Genomic DNA, 14,746 nt, shown 5'->3' with positions numbered 1-14,746 from the left:
GTCCCGGCTGGCTCCAGGGAGGCTTTCATTGCCTCGACAACAACGAGAGATCTGTGCTGACTCCAAACTGAATGACTGTCCTGCCGTGAGTCGGGTACAGACATGGAAACTGCCCGGACGGTTTGGTAACCACTTGACCGATCATTTTATATCAGTGGGATCTGACAAACTGAGGCTTGGTTTTTTTACATATTTTTTTTCCATTTCCTTTCTCTAGTCATTCATCTTTAATGAATTTGACACTAGTATGGGCCCACAGAAATTTGGACATTTTTAAAAACCCAACTGGGTCTTGCACAAAAACAGTCTGAGAAGCCAGCTCTGACCACACTCTGAATGGACGGACGAGTAAGAGGGGCTCATGTGAGCAGGGGGTCCGAGTGGAGACCTCCCCTGGGGCTCACATCTGGCCGCCAGAATCCCCCAGTCCCCGGGCCCCATCACCGCAGCCCGCTCAGCCTGCACGCGCATCCCCTGAAAGGTGCCACCCAGCCTGTTACCTCCTTATTCCTACATCTGAGTGGGCTCCCCCACCCCAAACCCACGGCAATCCCAGCCCCGTGTGCAGGTCAAGTGTTACATGCCAACCCTCTGAATCTTTTGCCTCTTTTTTTTTTTTTTCCAGGAAATGTTCCCAAACAGCTATCTAGGGGAGATAAAAAGAACCAGGAATGAGCAAGGAGAGTCACAGAAGCTAAGCAGAGAATCTCTTAGGCCTGTGTGTGTCAGAAGGTTAAAGGCTTTCAGAGAGGAGGGTGAAGACTCGGGGAAGGGTGCTTAGTTGCCTTTGATAGAAGAATGTCCCCAGAGTGATGGGGGCAGAAGTCAGACAGCAAGAGGACAGCAGAAAGTGGGCGAGCTTCGCTGAGTGGTGGGGGAGGCGAGGAGAGCGCTCAGCAACTTCACCAGACTGTCCTATCGTGTGAATAGACTGGGTGCTACTTGGAACACTAACACGACTCTCAATAACAATTCTCTCCCCAGTTCTCCAAATTCTCCCCTATCTACTAATGGTTAGGGATTCCCTGGTGTCTCCGCGGTAAAATACTCACCTGCCAATGCTGGAGATGCGGGTTTGATCCCTGAACTGGGAAGATCCCCTGGAGAAGGAAATAGCAACCCACTCCAGTATTCTTGCTGGGAGAATCCCTGGCTGGCTACAGTCCATGAGATTCCAAAAGGGACACAGTTTAGAGACTAAAACACCTACTACACAGTTGTTTAACCCCTACCTACTAACAGTGTAAACCTGCAGCTATAAAGTCCATTTTCTTCCTTGCTGAGATAATAGGGTAAGTGACATCAGTCACTCTTCAAAGCAAAAGGCCATAAAGAAATACAATACTTACATGTTCTTACACACCCCCTCACCCACACACAAAAAAAGATGCAGTTTCTATTTAAGCCTACAGAATACTTGGAGAAGGATGAGCCTAGCAGGGGAAAGTCAGGAGTAAATTGGAGTCTACTTTCTTAAATGTCTTGGATTTGTGCCCTACCCTCAACTGCCAGAATTTAAAACAGAAACACAAAAAAGCATCTTGGTGATGTTTGCCAGAAGTATCAAACCTTTTCAGCTTGAGTATCAAGGAGATACCAATGGTGTCTCTAACCATCCCCAAAGGGCCCCGGATGCTTGATCTTGAAATCAGAAGAGGTCTGCTGATTTTTTATTATGAGCTCCTATAAAAAAAATAAATATGGGAGGTGAGATACAGGATCGAGGCCAGTCAACACTGCAAAGAGTGAGCTTCACCCTGGAGTTCTCGGATCCAAAAAAAATCATTCACAAGCATCTTCAGCAGATTCCATTCTTAAGGATGTTCAAAGCATATACAATAAAGCATGAGCTGAAATGGCATCAATGAAAGATGGGATTTTCACTACACTTCCTCTATATTAGGATATTATTCTATTTCCTGGCATAGGCAACTGTTTAAAAAGAATAGATCTGCATACACTATCTTGATTGTGGTGATGGCTTCAGAGGTCCGCATGTAAGTAAAAGTTTATCATATTGTATACTTTAAATAAGCAGCTTACTATATGTCAATGATACTGCAAGAAAGCTGTTGGAAAAAATTAATCAAAGATACACATATGGAACACTCCTAGAACCTCTGAGCATTATAAAGTCTGGGGTTTCTCTGCTATATTCTAGAGAATGAAAAGGTCACGGCGATCAGGGTCCAACCAGAAAGAGAAACCCTAGCAAGTGTTTACCGCAGAAGGAATTGAATGCAGGGGACTGCTGGCGTCACAGTGGGAGAGGCAAGCAAGTCACAGTGAGACAACCCACAGACGAGCAAGAGCCCGAAGCCACGGCCACCTTCAGGAGAAGGAAGAGGGCCTGGGGCCACCCGTGGAAGCCGGCGCCAGGTGGCCCTTCCAGAGACGGCCGAAGCTGCCGGAAAGGCAACAGCCTGCGGTCCCACCCCTGCCCTACAGGGAGACCCAGGAAGGGTCAGGAGAGGCTCTTAGGGCCGAGAAATGACCCAAGGATGTTTCATGGGGGAAACAGGTTACAGAGTAAAAGTCAGCTCAGAACACTATTAAAGCAAGTTAGTGACTTCCCCACTGCTGGGCTTGTCAAGGCTTTAACATGCTCCCAGACACGGGATCTCTAAGAGAAGAATGTAATGCTAAGTGCTTCCATGTTCCTCCTCTGCAGAGCATTTGGGAGACGTGTCCCATGAAATGCTATTAGGGAAATGCTGATCCAACCCAATATTCACATTTACAGACAAAGAAAGACTCTGAGATTTGGCTAAGTGGCTTGAACATGCTAAAAAGGGATAACACAAAGACAGGAAGCTTAAGCTTCTGGAATCTTAATCAAGCGCTCTTTCTTCAATTCTGCACTGAAAAGGCCTTAAAGCACTTTCTATCACCCTCAAGACAACCAGCTACTTAACCGCTCCGGTGAGCGCTGTGTCATTTTGGTGGTACAAACTACCGGACTCCATGGAGAGGTGTATACAGTATGCTGTTGATGCCAACCAAAGGCCTCAGCACCACGGAAAAAGAAAAAGCGGAAATGAAGGCAGTGGAGTGGCCAAATTTATTAATGGGAGGAAGAGGAGAGGGGAAGAGGCAAGAGGAGAGAGGGGGGAATCACACTCCACAGGGTACCACTCGCATGCTCGAGCGTCCGGGCTTCCACATCTAACAGTTGATGACACGTAGGCGCGTGTACGACAAACAGCCTCAGGCCAGCAGACACACAAGCAAGGTGCAAGATCGGCGAGCTGGGTCCCCAAAGCTGGTATGAGGGGATTCTGCCCTGAAGAGAGCCCAGCGAAATGCAGAGGCCGGTTCCATAGCCCTTGGGGGAGATGCAACTCTCCAAATAGCTTCAGCTGAAGACACCTGCGTCGTCCTCCTCTCGCCCTCCACAAGCCTTTCGGCACAGACTTCTCTCCGAGACAGTGCTGGTGGCACAGTGGACGGGAATCCACCTGCCAACGCAGGGAACACGGCTTTAACCTCCGGTCCGGGAAGATGCCACGTGCCAAGGAGCAACCAAGCCCGTGTGCCATAACTACTGAACTCACGCTCTAGAGGCCACGCGCTGCAACTACTGAAGCCTGCACGCTCCAGGGCCCGCGAGCCACAGCCAATGAACCACGTGCCGCAGCTACTGAAGCCCTGCGCCGAGAGCCCGTGCTCCGCAGTGAGAGAAGCCACCCCGTGCAGGGCCCGAGCACCTCAGCGACGAACAGTGCCCGCTCTCGGCAACCACAGGAAGTCACCTGCAACAGCGAAGACCCAGCGCAGCCAAAAAAAAAAAAAATTAAAGTTTAACAGAGAAAAAGACCTCTCTCCCACCAGACAGAGAGGGTGAGGCCACAACGCATACTAAGGTAGGTGATACGGAAGCGAGCTGAATTCCTCCCATCTACGGACACAGCCCTGGTGCCAAGCACCTCTTTTTGAGAGGTTTCGTCTCCACGGGGATGTGTCAGGAGATCAAGGGAGTTATGTAGCAAGAATCGAGAAAACACCCCACTCACAGACAGCTGACACAAGGAAAACTGGGGAGAATTCGCGAAGGGTCTCACCTGTACGGGATTTGTAAAGAAGTGCTCACAGGTTCCCAACCTACCTCAGATGAATCGCCAGCTATTTGTTCAACAGCACTCTTGAGGGTTACCACGTTAATTGATATTTGCCTTTTCTCTTTATTTACCATTAATCTGTATAGCCTTTTCTCACGGAAAACAGTCCAAAGCAAATGAGCCCAATCTACAAAGACCTCTGGTTTACGGAGTCTCTATTAATTTAATTTTAATCTGATCTAAACAGTCTCTGCTGAGGAAATCTTTCCAAGTTCCCTGATCCAGCCACCAAGGGAGTAAAAGGTATTTTTGTGAGTTTCTCAATCCGAAACTCACACAAAGTTTTAACAATATTTTTTTTCTTCCTTTCTGAAAACTTGAACTCCTCTCCCCAATAACAGCCCCTCCCCAAATTTTAATAATTTACAAGCACAGAATTCCTGATTCTTATTCATTCCTCGGGCTGCTTTCTTTTACTCCCCCAATCCTGCCGAGCACGGATCAAACAGGGCACAAGCCGGGGAGAAATTTAATCGCTCGTATCTCTGCCTGAGGGATTGTCTAGGTGCTATGGTGACAGACACCTCACTGAAAGCATGTGGAGGAAAAAAGACTTTTAAACTCCTAGACTTAAAAGGAGAGAGAGAGGTTTCTAATGGAATTGCTGTCAACACACAAAAACACAAAATAAGGCCGACATAGTCAATCAAAACTACTTATATACTCATGGGGTAAAGCTGCCCAAACAATACTGTTCAAAGGTATTTTTGTTTCTCTTCCCCCAAACTCTGCCTATGTTGAATTTTAGGAGTTTTATTGATTTGCTTTTCTGGCTAAATGTACATTTTCTCCACAGAAGTTTTTTAGGTGAAACTACTCCATATGATACCATAACCATGGACACATGTCATTAGACATTCGTCCAAACCCATAGAACACATCACACCAATGGTGAGCAGTGATGCAAATTATGGACCTTGAGTGATACTGTGTCCACGCAGGGTCATTGACTGTAAGCTGTGTACCGGTCTGGTGCGGGATGGTGGTCCTGGGAGGGGTTGTACATACATGGAGGTTTGGGAGTATGTGGGAAATCTGAGCTTTTCACTCAGTTTTACTATAGACAGACTATTCTAAAAAGTATTTTTACTGTGCAGCTTCTCTGCCAATTTATTCTGATAGAGGCATGTTCAATAACATCTGGGGTCGGGGGGGAGTGAAACTTTTAGCCCTTCAATGTGTAGTTTATAAAGCTCTGTCTTTAGGGTATGTCGATTTGAAAATTTAAAGGGGAGGTGGGGAGAAAGTAAGTGGTCTCAGAGATCAAGGTCGATTACAAAAATCTCCCAGCCATATCAGCATAGAAAATAACCCAGACGAGGCAGTGGTTAGTTCCTGCTCTCCTGATACGCGAGTCAGAATTTTCTGCCAGCCCGTGTTCGTGCACAGGAAACCAACAAGACTGTAAACAAAGGAACCACCACCAACAGCCACAGATGTGCAGGGCTGGAAGTTCCACTCTGGACAAGGTGAAAAGGCTAACGGGCAGGGAGTCGCAATAAAGCTGCCGGCGGAGAGAGGGCTCCCGGGCTGTGCCGCCTGCCTGCTGAGAAGTCAGCCTGCTCCTCCCCCCGCGGACCGCTCAGATGATGAGAAAACAATCTGAACATGAACTCAGCACGACGGAGCAAGGACGTCTGAGGCGTGGGACAATCCCCGACCTATCTGGCAGGATCAGAAACCAAGGGTGTGTGCCCATGAACCCAAGGGCCAGGAAGGCTCTCCCACTCGGAACTAGAACCTCATTCTGCAAAAATGCTTGCAGGGGAGTCTTCGGCCCAGTCATCTGGGACTGGGTTAGAGATAACTGGGCCGTGGGGACCCATCCGGAATTACCTGATGCAATTTAGATAGCATCTCTATTATGGACCCAGTCTCCTTAATAATGGACATGGGCAGGGCAGGAAGAGAATCAGCCTGTGAACATCAGTGGAACAATGCCGCTCAGGGCAACGTGGTTTTCAGCTCATTTTTGGAGAAGAAAACAATTCTTTAAGGTCAACGGTCCTTCAGCATACCAAAGAGGAGGATATTTATAGAGATGCTTAGTTTTTTTTTTTTTTCTTTTTTTTTTTTTCTTTTCTAAAAGCAGAGGTCTAGGAGAGAATGCTATCCACTAAAAGAAAATCCACAAAATTCCAGATCTGGGCTCCACACCTCTTGCCCTGGGCCGCAGTCTTGCATGCTTTTAATTTCTCCTGAATTATCCACTCACGTCTGACCAACAACTCTATGGCCCTATTTCTCAGATGCGTTAGGCTCTCTCAGTGGTTCTGTTGCTCCTTCCTCAGCTTGAGACGCACCAGCAGTGAGGAGGAAGTGGGCCCGAGTACCTCTCAGAAGTGTGACTACAAGCAGAACAGATGACGTGAACCTTTCACGCTGTAAATTCTAGGACCTGTGGATGACACAAATGGACCGATCCTCCCCAGCTGCCAATGGATAGAGGAAACCCAGCTTAAAAAAACAGCTTGTCCACAGCTGGGCATGTTCCTCCAGAAAAGCAATGTCATGGAAGATAGCTCTGTGTCTGCAGCCAGCTCCAGGGTCTAGCTTCACAAGGAGGCTGAAATTATACCTACTGACAGTGGAAAAAAATAATTGCAGAGGACAATATTTTCAAAACACTAGTAAGTGGAGCCAAAAAATCCAATCAACCTCAGGGGACTACAATGTCTCATTTCTAAAGCTTGGAGGGGAGAATAAATTCGGAGTTTGGGATTAACATATATATGCTACTATATTTAAAATAGACAGGAACACACTCAATATCTGGTAATAGCCCTATTAGAAGAATCAAAAAAAGATACATATATATATGTGGATAATGGAATCATTTTGCTCTATGACTAAAACTAACAACACTGTAAATCAACTACACTTCAATGAAAAAATTTAAAATAAATAAAAACACAAAACATAAAACTAAAAACCATTAAAAAATAAAAAAAGCAGGGGAAGACAAAACAGGTATAACTGCAGTTTCAAGAATTCCTGGCATGCACTAGGCCTTTCTTTAGCTCTCATGAAAACAAGAGTGGCTTTCCTTCTCCTTAACACAGGTATCACCACTATCCTGAACGGCCGGTAGGACTAGGGTTATTTTCTGGTCCCAAGTTTCCAGAGGACAAAAGGTGGAAGAGAGGGGAGCCAGGGGTAAGGACATTACGAGAAAATGGGCTTACATAAAAGCAACTCAGCTGTCACGACGAAAACAGAAATGAAGACAGCGTAGAACACACCGGCTCTTTGTGGGGAAAACAAGGGGAGGAGATGCCAGCTGCCCCCCACGCCAGCCCCGGGGGACACCACGCAGCCAGGACAGCTATGTCACCCGCCTGGGACAGGCTGGGTAGATGACGGTCTGGGGGGGGGGGGGGCAGGGGAGGAAGGTTACCCTGTAACAGCTGTTTATAGGCACAGGCCTCTCGAGGGCTCAGATCGTAGCAAGTGTCCACACTGGTTTCTACTCCTTTTACTCATACTTACAGAAACTTGGTCTACTCAGGAACACGATCTGATTAAAATGTTGCCCACGTGACTTCTCACTGCTGGAGGCACCAAAGGTGATGTCACAAATTTAGACAAGAGGAAAGCGTGAAGAACCAGAGTAAGGCTTAAATGGAAATATTAAAAGTGCAATGTCTTCATATTAAGAAAAACAGAGCATCCCATGGAATAATTCGTTGTTAAATACAGGATGGTAAACAGGAGAGGAAAAGTACCCAAAGCTGATTAATTACCTAAGAAATGGTGCTTGCTTCACTTTCCTAACTCAGTTTCGTAAACAGACGGGAGAGGCGAAGACGAGAGCGGCTGGTCACCTGAGACTCTCGGATATCCAGTATTCACCCTCCCACTCCCATATCCAAGGAAAACGGGTGAAACCCAACATTCAAAGTAGCCAAACTCTGAAGGCACGGTGATGAAGCAATTACATGCTGAAGAAAGTGCTGAACTGTGGGGATTTTTTTCACTGACACAGATGTTTATATCACTAGGAATCCTTCCTCTATGTGAATCAGAGGTAAGTTCTCAAAGAGAGGAACTAAGAATGACTCAGCACATCTAAAAAGGATTCATACCCATTCTTAGAAGGACATTCAGAGGAAGCACCATCCGAGAGCTAAACAATGGTATCTGCTTGCCCTTTGATCCAGCTTTAAGAACATTTTGTACAACTTGGTTGAAATACCACTGAATTTCACATTTGAAATCTCTTTAGGGGACCATCCACTGCTTTTCTGAGCCACACTCTTGCAATCAAGTTCTTCAAACTATTTTTGCTGTGAATAGCTTACAGGCATGGATTTATTTTCTCCTAACAAAAATCTTCCTAAACACAGGCAGCTTAAATGAAAAATAGGCCCACTGATCCTATAAGAAAAAGACACTACAGTGTATCTGGTTACAAATCCAAGGAAAGAGAACTCCATTTTTCTTCTAATTTATGTTTCCCAAGAGTAATTTTGTTCAGAAGATTGCCAGTATTTTTAGTACAATAAGTTTCTTGTTACTTGTAGGAACACATGCTGATTCCTTTTTCTGACCATAATTTGAGTTGTTTTTTTTTTTATTATTTCATTTTATCCTAGCATCTGTGGGCTTCCCTGGTGGCTCAGCTGGTAAAGAATCTGCCAGCAATGTAGGAGACCTGGGTTCAGTCCCTGGGTTGGAAGATCCCCTGGAGAAGGGAAAAGCTACCCACTCCAGTATCCTGGCCTGGAGAGTTCCATGGTCCATGGGGTTGCAAAGAGTTGGACATGACTGAGTGACTTTCACTAGCATCTGTAGATCAATACCTCATTAATTTAAAATAAAGTCTGAAATGCAGAGATTTAACTAAAACTTTGCACTACTCTCAAACATAATGCCTACTATGAATTAATATACACATGGGTTTATTAATAGTGTTTAATTAAGCCTGAAAACATACATCAGGTATGATGAATCTCAGTGTCCTGACTTCACTTGTCTCAAATGTTTTACTTCATAAAAACCACGTAGGTTCTTGTTGTTCATCTGAAACTATCACAACATTGTTAATCAGCTATACCCCAATACAAAAAGTTTAAAAAAAAAATCAAGTAGGGACTTTCCTGCTGGTCCAGTGGTTAAGAATCCACCTGCCAATGCAGGGAACACAGGTTCAATCCCTCATGTGCGAGGATCCCACATGCCTCAGGGCCACTAAACCCGTTCGCCTGGGCTCTGCAACAAGCAGAAGCAACCACTGCAATTAGAAGCCCCTGCACCAAACAAGAGCCGCCCCCACCCACTGAAACTAGAGAAAGCCAATGTGAGGCAATGGAGACCCAGCTCAGCCCAAATAAATACGTTAAAAAGTTAATAGAAATCAGTATGCCCCTTGTAAATGAGCTAAATAAAATCAGATATACCCTAAACAGATCAGTGACATACAGATTTTAAATGAATGTATCTACTTTCATTCCCTCTTGATGAAGCACCTTCAGTATGCTCAGCATTATGTTAGGAACTTAGGTTACAACAGTGGATAAGCCTGGTTGCTTTCTGAGGCTGACATCCTAGAGGGGTGACAGACAAAATGAGTAAGCAAATTTTAAAGGGAAAAAAAAAAAAACACTCCCTGTGATAAGTGAAACCAAGGAAACAAACAGGGTACGGGGACAGTAAACAAGTGAGGGAAGGTGGGGGCCACACCAGTTTCTACCAGGTGGCTAGAGAAGGTTTCTTCTCAAAGGTGAATTTTAAGCTAAGACCTCAGATAGTTCAGGATACTTCTCCAAGGTCACCACACTGGCAGGCTTGCTTACCAGGCTGCCAAGACATTTTCAGCATTAGGAAACAAGCAGGAAAAGGCACCCATGGCCGGGATTGAGCGCAGCTTAACGAGCACCCAGCTTGCCTGGCGGGCACTCTGCACACCAGCCGGTTAGAACGAAAGAAGCTACACCTCAACAGACTGCTCACCCAGAGTGTAAAACCGTCAACACCAACAGCAGCGGGCCAAACGACCAGCCTTGGGGATACGCAAGAGAAGTGCATCCCGTTGATTCATACTTCCTGATGGTGCCTCTGACTGACAAGGCTCCAAGCCTTTGCAATGTATTTCATGAGTAAGTTACTCCTCTGTCCCAGGGAAGAAGGATGTTTACAACTATGTAACACATTCCCTTAGACCTACAGTTTGTAACTTACTTTGTAACTTTCCATTTGTAACTTACCTATCTCAGCAGGTATATAAGAATACTTTAAAACCCATCCTGCCACCTTCTGTAGGGTTCTTTTAGTCATGTAATGCAGTAGCTAACACGCCATTGACAGGGAGGAAGAAATCTGTGGATTGTCTCAACACCCTTATTTACAAAATCCACGTTGCGAAGCAATTACTGGGCTTCCCAGGTGGCGCTGGTGGTAAAGAACCCACCTGCCAACTCAGGAGTCATAAGAGCCACAGGTTCGATCCCTGGGTCAGGAAGATCCCCTGGAGGAGGGCACGGCAACCCACTCCAGTATTCTTGCCTGGAGAATCCCCATGGACAGAGGAACCCAGTGGGCTACAGCCCATAGGGTCCCAAAGAGTTGGACATGACTGAAGCGACTTAGTATAGCACAAGCAATTACTTCTTTCCAATGTACTGTCCTAATGATTAAAGCTATGATAATCAGATTTCATCACATTTTTAGCATCTCATAATAAAATCCTCCTTTCCTACTGCCAAATGGATCAATATTAAATGGCATTGCTTGACTGGCAGGTGGCACAGCTTGTGACTTGGATTCAACTTACCTGGAGAGGTTTTCTCCTCTACCCATGTGGAGCCCAGAATCGGATCTACAGATAGCTATAACTTGCAATCAGAAAGTCTAAGAAGGGCTTGGGGCAGAATTCCCTACCTAGGAGTCTGTTTCGTTTCATAACAGCCTGTCCCTGGCCTGAAATGACACTGTTATTGAATTCTCTTAGAATTTTTTCAGTGCTATTTTTTGAATCTTTAAAAATCTTTCTGAAAAATCCCTGGGAGATACTATGTTAAACGGTTGCTTTAGCAGGATTAGAGGTGACAACCAGTTTCAAGCAGTGCGGCTCAGAAGCCCCATGTCCCTGTAGACCTAGAAAGCTCAGAAAAGCAAGGAGTGAGGAGAATTTGGAGGTCACTAAACAGTGAATGTCAAACCTTACAAACTTGCCTCGGGCCAACTCACAATTTCAAATACCAGTGGTTCCCAAACATTGGAATCACCTGAAGATCTTTAAAAAAAACTGATATCCACCTTTTAGCCACTGATTGACTTAACTGATGGTGGCACCACCTGGACATCTAGGCTTTAAAAGCTCCCCAGGTGACTTATGTACAGCAATGTTTGGGAGCCACTGACATAAAGAAGCATTGCTGTTAATTGCTTTCTGGAGTGATTTGATTGCCTTCAGAGGTCAGGATCTCCCGCGCCAGTGCTTCTGAACTGTGGCCACTAAGACTCTGACTTAACTGCTCTGGGGAGCAGCCCAGCATCACATGTGCCAGGTGGAGAACCACGACCTTAAGCCTAGGAACTGTTTTCTGGAGAGTGTGATACAACTGTCTCTGACGAAGTCACAAGTGCTGTTCTTCCCACTTTGTTCAAGTTGGGGATTACCCTCAAAAGGCAATGAAACATTTCTCCAAGGGAAGAAACTTAGGGGATTAGGGGAGGGTGGGGTAATGAGAGCGAGGGCAGGGGATGGAATTTACTAAGACAGAAGCGGCAGAGATGTTAGCATAAGGAACAGTGCTGGTCCCTCCCCGGTGCCCCAGCTTGACTGACTGGCATGAGAATTTCCTTAGAATACTTCTTGGAGGTGGCTCCACCTTGGCTTTGATCCCAATAAATTGTGAAAATTCCTGTCCAATCAGAACCCCTGGCGCTGCAAGGAGCCAGACCGACAGGCCTGGAGCCTCCAGTCCCTGTGAGATTCTGCATCAGGAATTTCCCAGGAGGATGCCTGCACCCCTCGGACATCTGTGGTCCTGCGCCATACCCTCCGGAACCCCGGCCCTCCACCCCAGTACTTTCTTCCCCCAAAGCTCAGCGGAGTTCTCTCCTGGACCTACTTGGAAAGGACTCGCTTGAGGTTTTTGACATGGGATTGTCCTTAAGAGACGGACGTCTCCGACGTGGCTTGGAGACGCGGGTGCCGCTCTGGCAATGCCTGCGAACCCACTTCGGGGCCTGGGCAGAGCCGCGCGTCTCGCCCCGGAAGGGAAGCCCGCGGAGACCCACCCCACCGCGCGGCTGCGCCCGCTCCGGGCGTGGCTCCTGCGCCCCACTTCTCCCCGCCTAGAGCACGGCCCCTACATCGCTGCGTCTACGCTGAGTCAGTTTATGAATGAAGAGGAGCACAGATCGGAGGCACAGATTCTGGGGAAAGTCCTCCTCACGCCGTTCTCATTTACAGATGCGAAGACGCGAGGGGGAAAAGCTCTGACTCCGTCCGGGTTTGCCACAGAACATTTGTGGCTGAGCCCGATTTAGCCGCCCTTGAATTTCCATTCTGTTGCCTGGCAACCGGTTCAGACCAGCTCCCGGCCCAACCCCGGCCCCCAACCCGCACCCTTTCTCTGCCCGTGCAGCTTGGGCCGAGCTGATCCAGAGTTCAGCCTTTGGGGGGCTCGGGCCAAAGACATGTGAGCGAGGGTACTCGGGGAGCGACCCCAAGCCCGCGCGAGCCCAGCCTGGCCGGGGCTGGCGAGCCTCCCGCGGTCCTTTCGGGACTTTCTTGTGCATCCCTCCTCCCCCAAATCGGTGGACACTAAACCACAATCGCCAACTTTCATAAAGTTCTCAACTGCTCCGGGATTCTCTGAGATCCCGGTGGGAGAACCGGCACTCTCAGAGCGTTGAGGACGCCGAACAAAACAGGAGGGGAAACGTGTTGAAGCGCCTTCTCCGTGTCAGCTGGCCCCACTCGGGCCAAACTTTTCTGCCATCAGTCGAGTTAACGGGGCCCGAGCCGGGCACCAGTTGGGAAAAGCGCGGACTGTGTTCGGGCGGCTGGCGGAGACGCGCCAGCCAGCGCCGCGTTCGGGACCCAGCGCCCCAGCCCGCCGCGGCGGGCAGCCCCGGGCCCCGCGCGCGGGGAGCGCACGTGCCGCCCCCTCTCCTGCCCCCGGGCCGCGCAGGTGGTGAGAGGGCAGCTGGCCTGTCCGCGCTTCCCCGCCGGGGCCCCCAGCGCCAGGGGCTCCTCCACCCTCTCACCCCCGCGCCTCGCGCCCAGGAGACTGCAAAGGGGAGGATGTTCTGGTCGTCACGCTACCCACCCACGCACCCCGCCACCGATACTTACCCAGGTTCACAAAGCTCATGACCATGTCGGCGTCGTTGAGGAAGGCGCTGTCTTGCGCGCTGGTCAGCGGGGACGCGCCGCCGCCAGGCCCGGTGGCCAGGAGGCTCCCACTGCCGAGGGGGTGCGCGGCGCCCGGCGATTGGGACTGGGGCTGGGACGCGCCGGCTCCTCCGCGCGGCCCGGGCTGCCGCCTCTCCTCGTCCGAAGCCCCGTCTTCTTCATCGTCGGCGGACAGGGCGTTGTATAGGTCCAGCATGAAGAGGGGCGCAGACTTCAGCCGCCCGGGCGGAGGCTCCCCGCTAGCTGGCTGCTGCTGCTGCTGCGGGAACGCGGGAGGCTGCGGGAGGCCGTGCAGGGGCCGCGGCCGGTGCGGGAGCCCCAGCACCGACAGGATCTCTTTCTGCATCTCCCGCTTCTCGTGCGTCTTGAGCCGCCGGTACAGGAAGCCCGAGGAGGAGGTCTGCGGCGGGGGTGGCCGCTCCGCGTGGCCCGGGCTCCCGCCGTCCCCCAGCAACGCCCCCCCGGCGGCGGCGGCGGCGGGCAGGGCCGGGGGCCCGCAGAAGCCGCACAGCAGCCCCCACCACCAGCACAGCCACTGCGCCGTCCGCCCCAGCATCCCCGCCGAGCCGGGCGGGCCCCGCGGGCCCCGCGAGGCGTGGAGCGGCGGAGCGAGGCCGGAGCGCGGCCGCGGTGGCCCTTGGCGTGAACAGCTCCCCCCGCCACCTCTCGGCGGGCTCGCTTCCCCTTCCCGGCCTCAGTCCTTATCTCTCATGGTCCTCTGGGGCGCCCCCAGTTGCCCCGACTGGAAGGGAGGCGGAAGGGACGCGATCCCCGCCGCAGAACCACTGGAGGAGCAAGGGGAAACCCCGCACTCCCGCGGAAGTCTCCGGAGACGCAAGGTCCAGGCCAGGTGCGTCCGAGTCCGGGCCGCGCTGCAGCGGGCGTCCTCGCCCCCGGGCGGGTCAGGGCGCAGTTATTCTAGGGCCCGGCTGCCGGCGCACAGCCCTCCCGGGGCGGCTCACCAGCGTCGGGGGATGCCCGGCATCGCCCCCGCGCACGCCCGCGCCTCGCTCGTGCGGCTGCCGTGAAGTGTACCCCCGCCGGAGGGCCCCGGCCGCGGCGACGAGGCGTCCCAAGGTGCCAACCCTCTCAGCGAGGCTTGAACTTCCTTCTCGCTCACAAACTTCGCGCCCCTCGGTCTCCTGATCGCCCTCGGGATCTTGGCGCGCCGCTCCCCTGCCCGAGCGCAGGCGGTGAGGATCCTGCTCTCCGTTCCGCGCTGGCTCGGCTGCTCCCACCCCGGCCTAACCCCGGCTCGCAG

At 50.2% G+C, this 14,746-nt stretch overlaps 1 protein-coding gene across 2 annotated transcripts in view; it reads right to left on the bottom strand.

The window, feature by feature from the left end:
- Positions 1 to 14,041, bottom strand: part of BMP6 (bone morphogenetic protein 6) — a 140,740-nt gene extending 126,699 nt beyond the window's left edge. For both annotated transcript variants that reach the window (XM_043450198.1, XM_043450199.1), the window contains exon 1: positions 13,426 to 14,041. In XM_043450198.1, coding sequence (XP_043306133.1) covers positions 13,426 to 14,041 — 616 coding nt within the window. The remainder of the gene's footprint in view (positions 1 to 13,425) is intronic.
- Between the last annotated feature and the right edge of the window lie 705 nt (positions 14,042 to 14,746).

The sequence above is a fragment of the Cervus canadensis genome, chromosome 28 (genome assembly GCF_019320065.1).
Source record: "Cervus canadensis isolate Bull #8, Minnesota chromosome 28, ASM1932006v1, whole genome shotgun sequence".
Taxonomy (NCBI): domain Eukaryota; kingdom Metazoa; phylum Chordata; class Mammalia; order Artiodactyla; family Cervidae; genus Cervus; species Cervus canadensis.
This window is presented reverse-complemented; position numbering and strand designations above follow the sequence as displayed.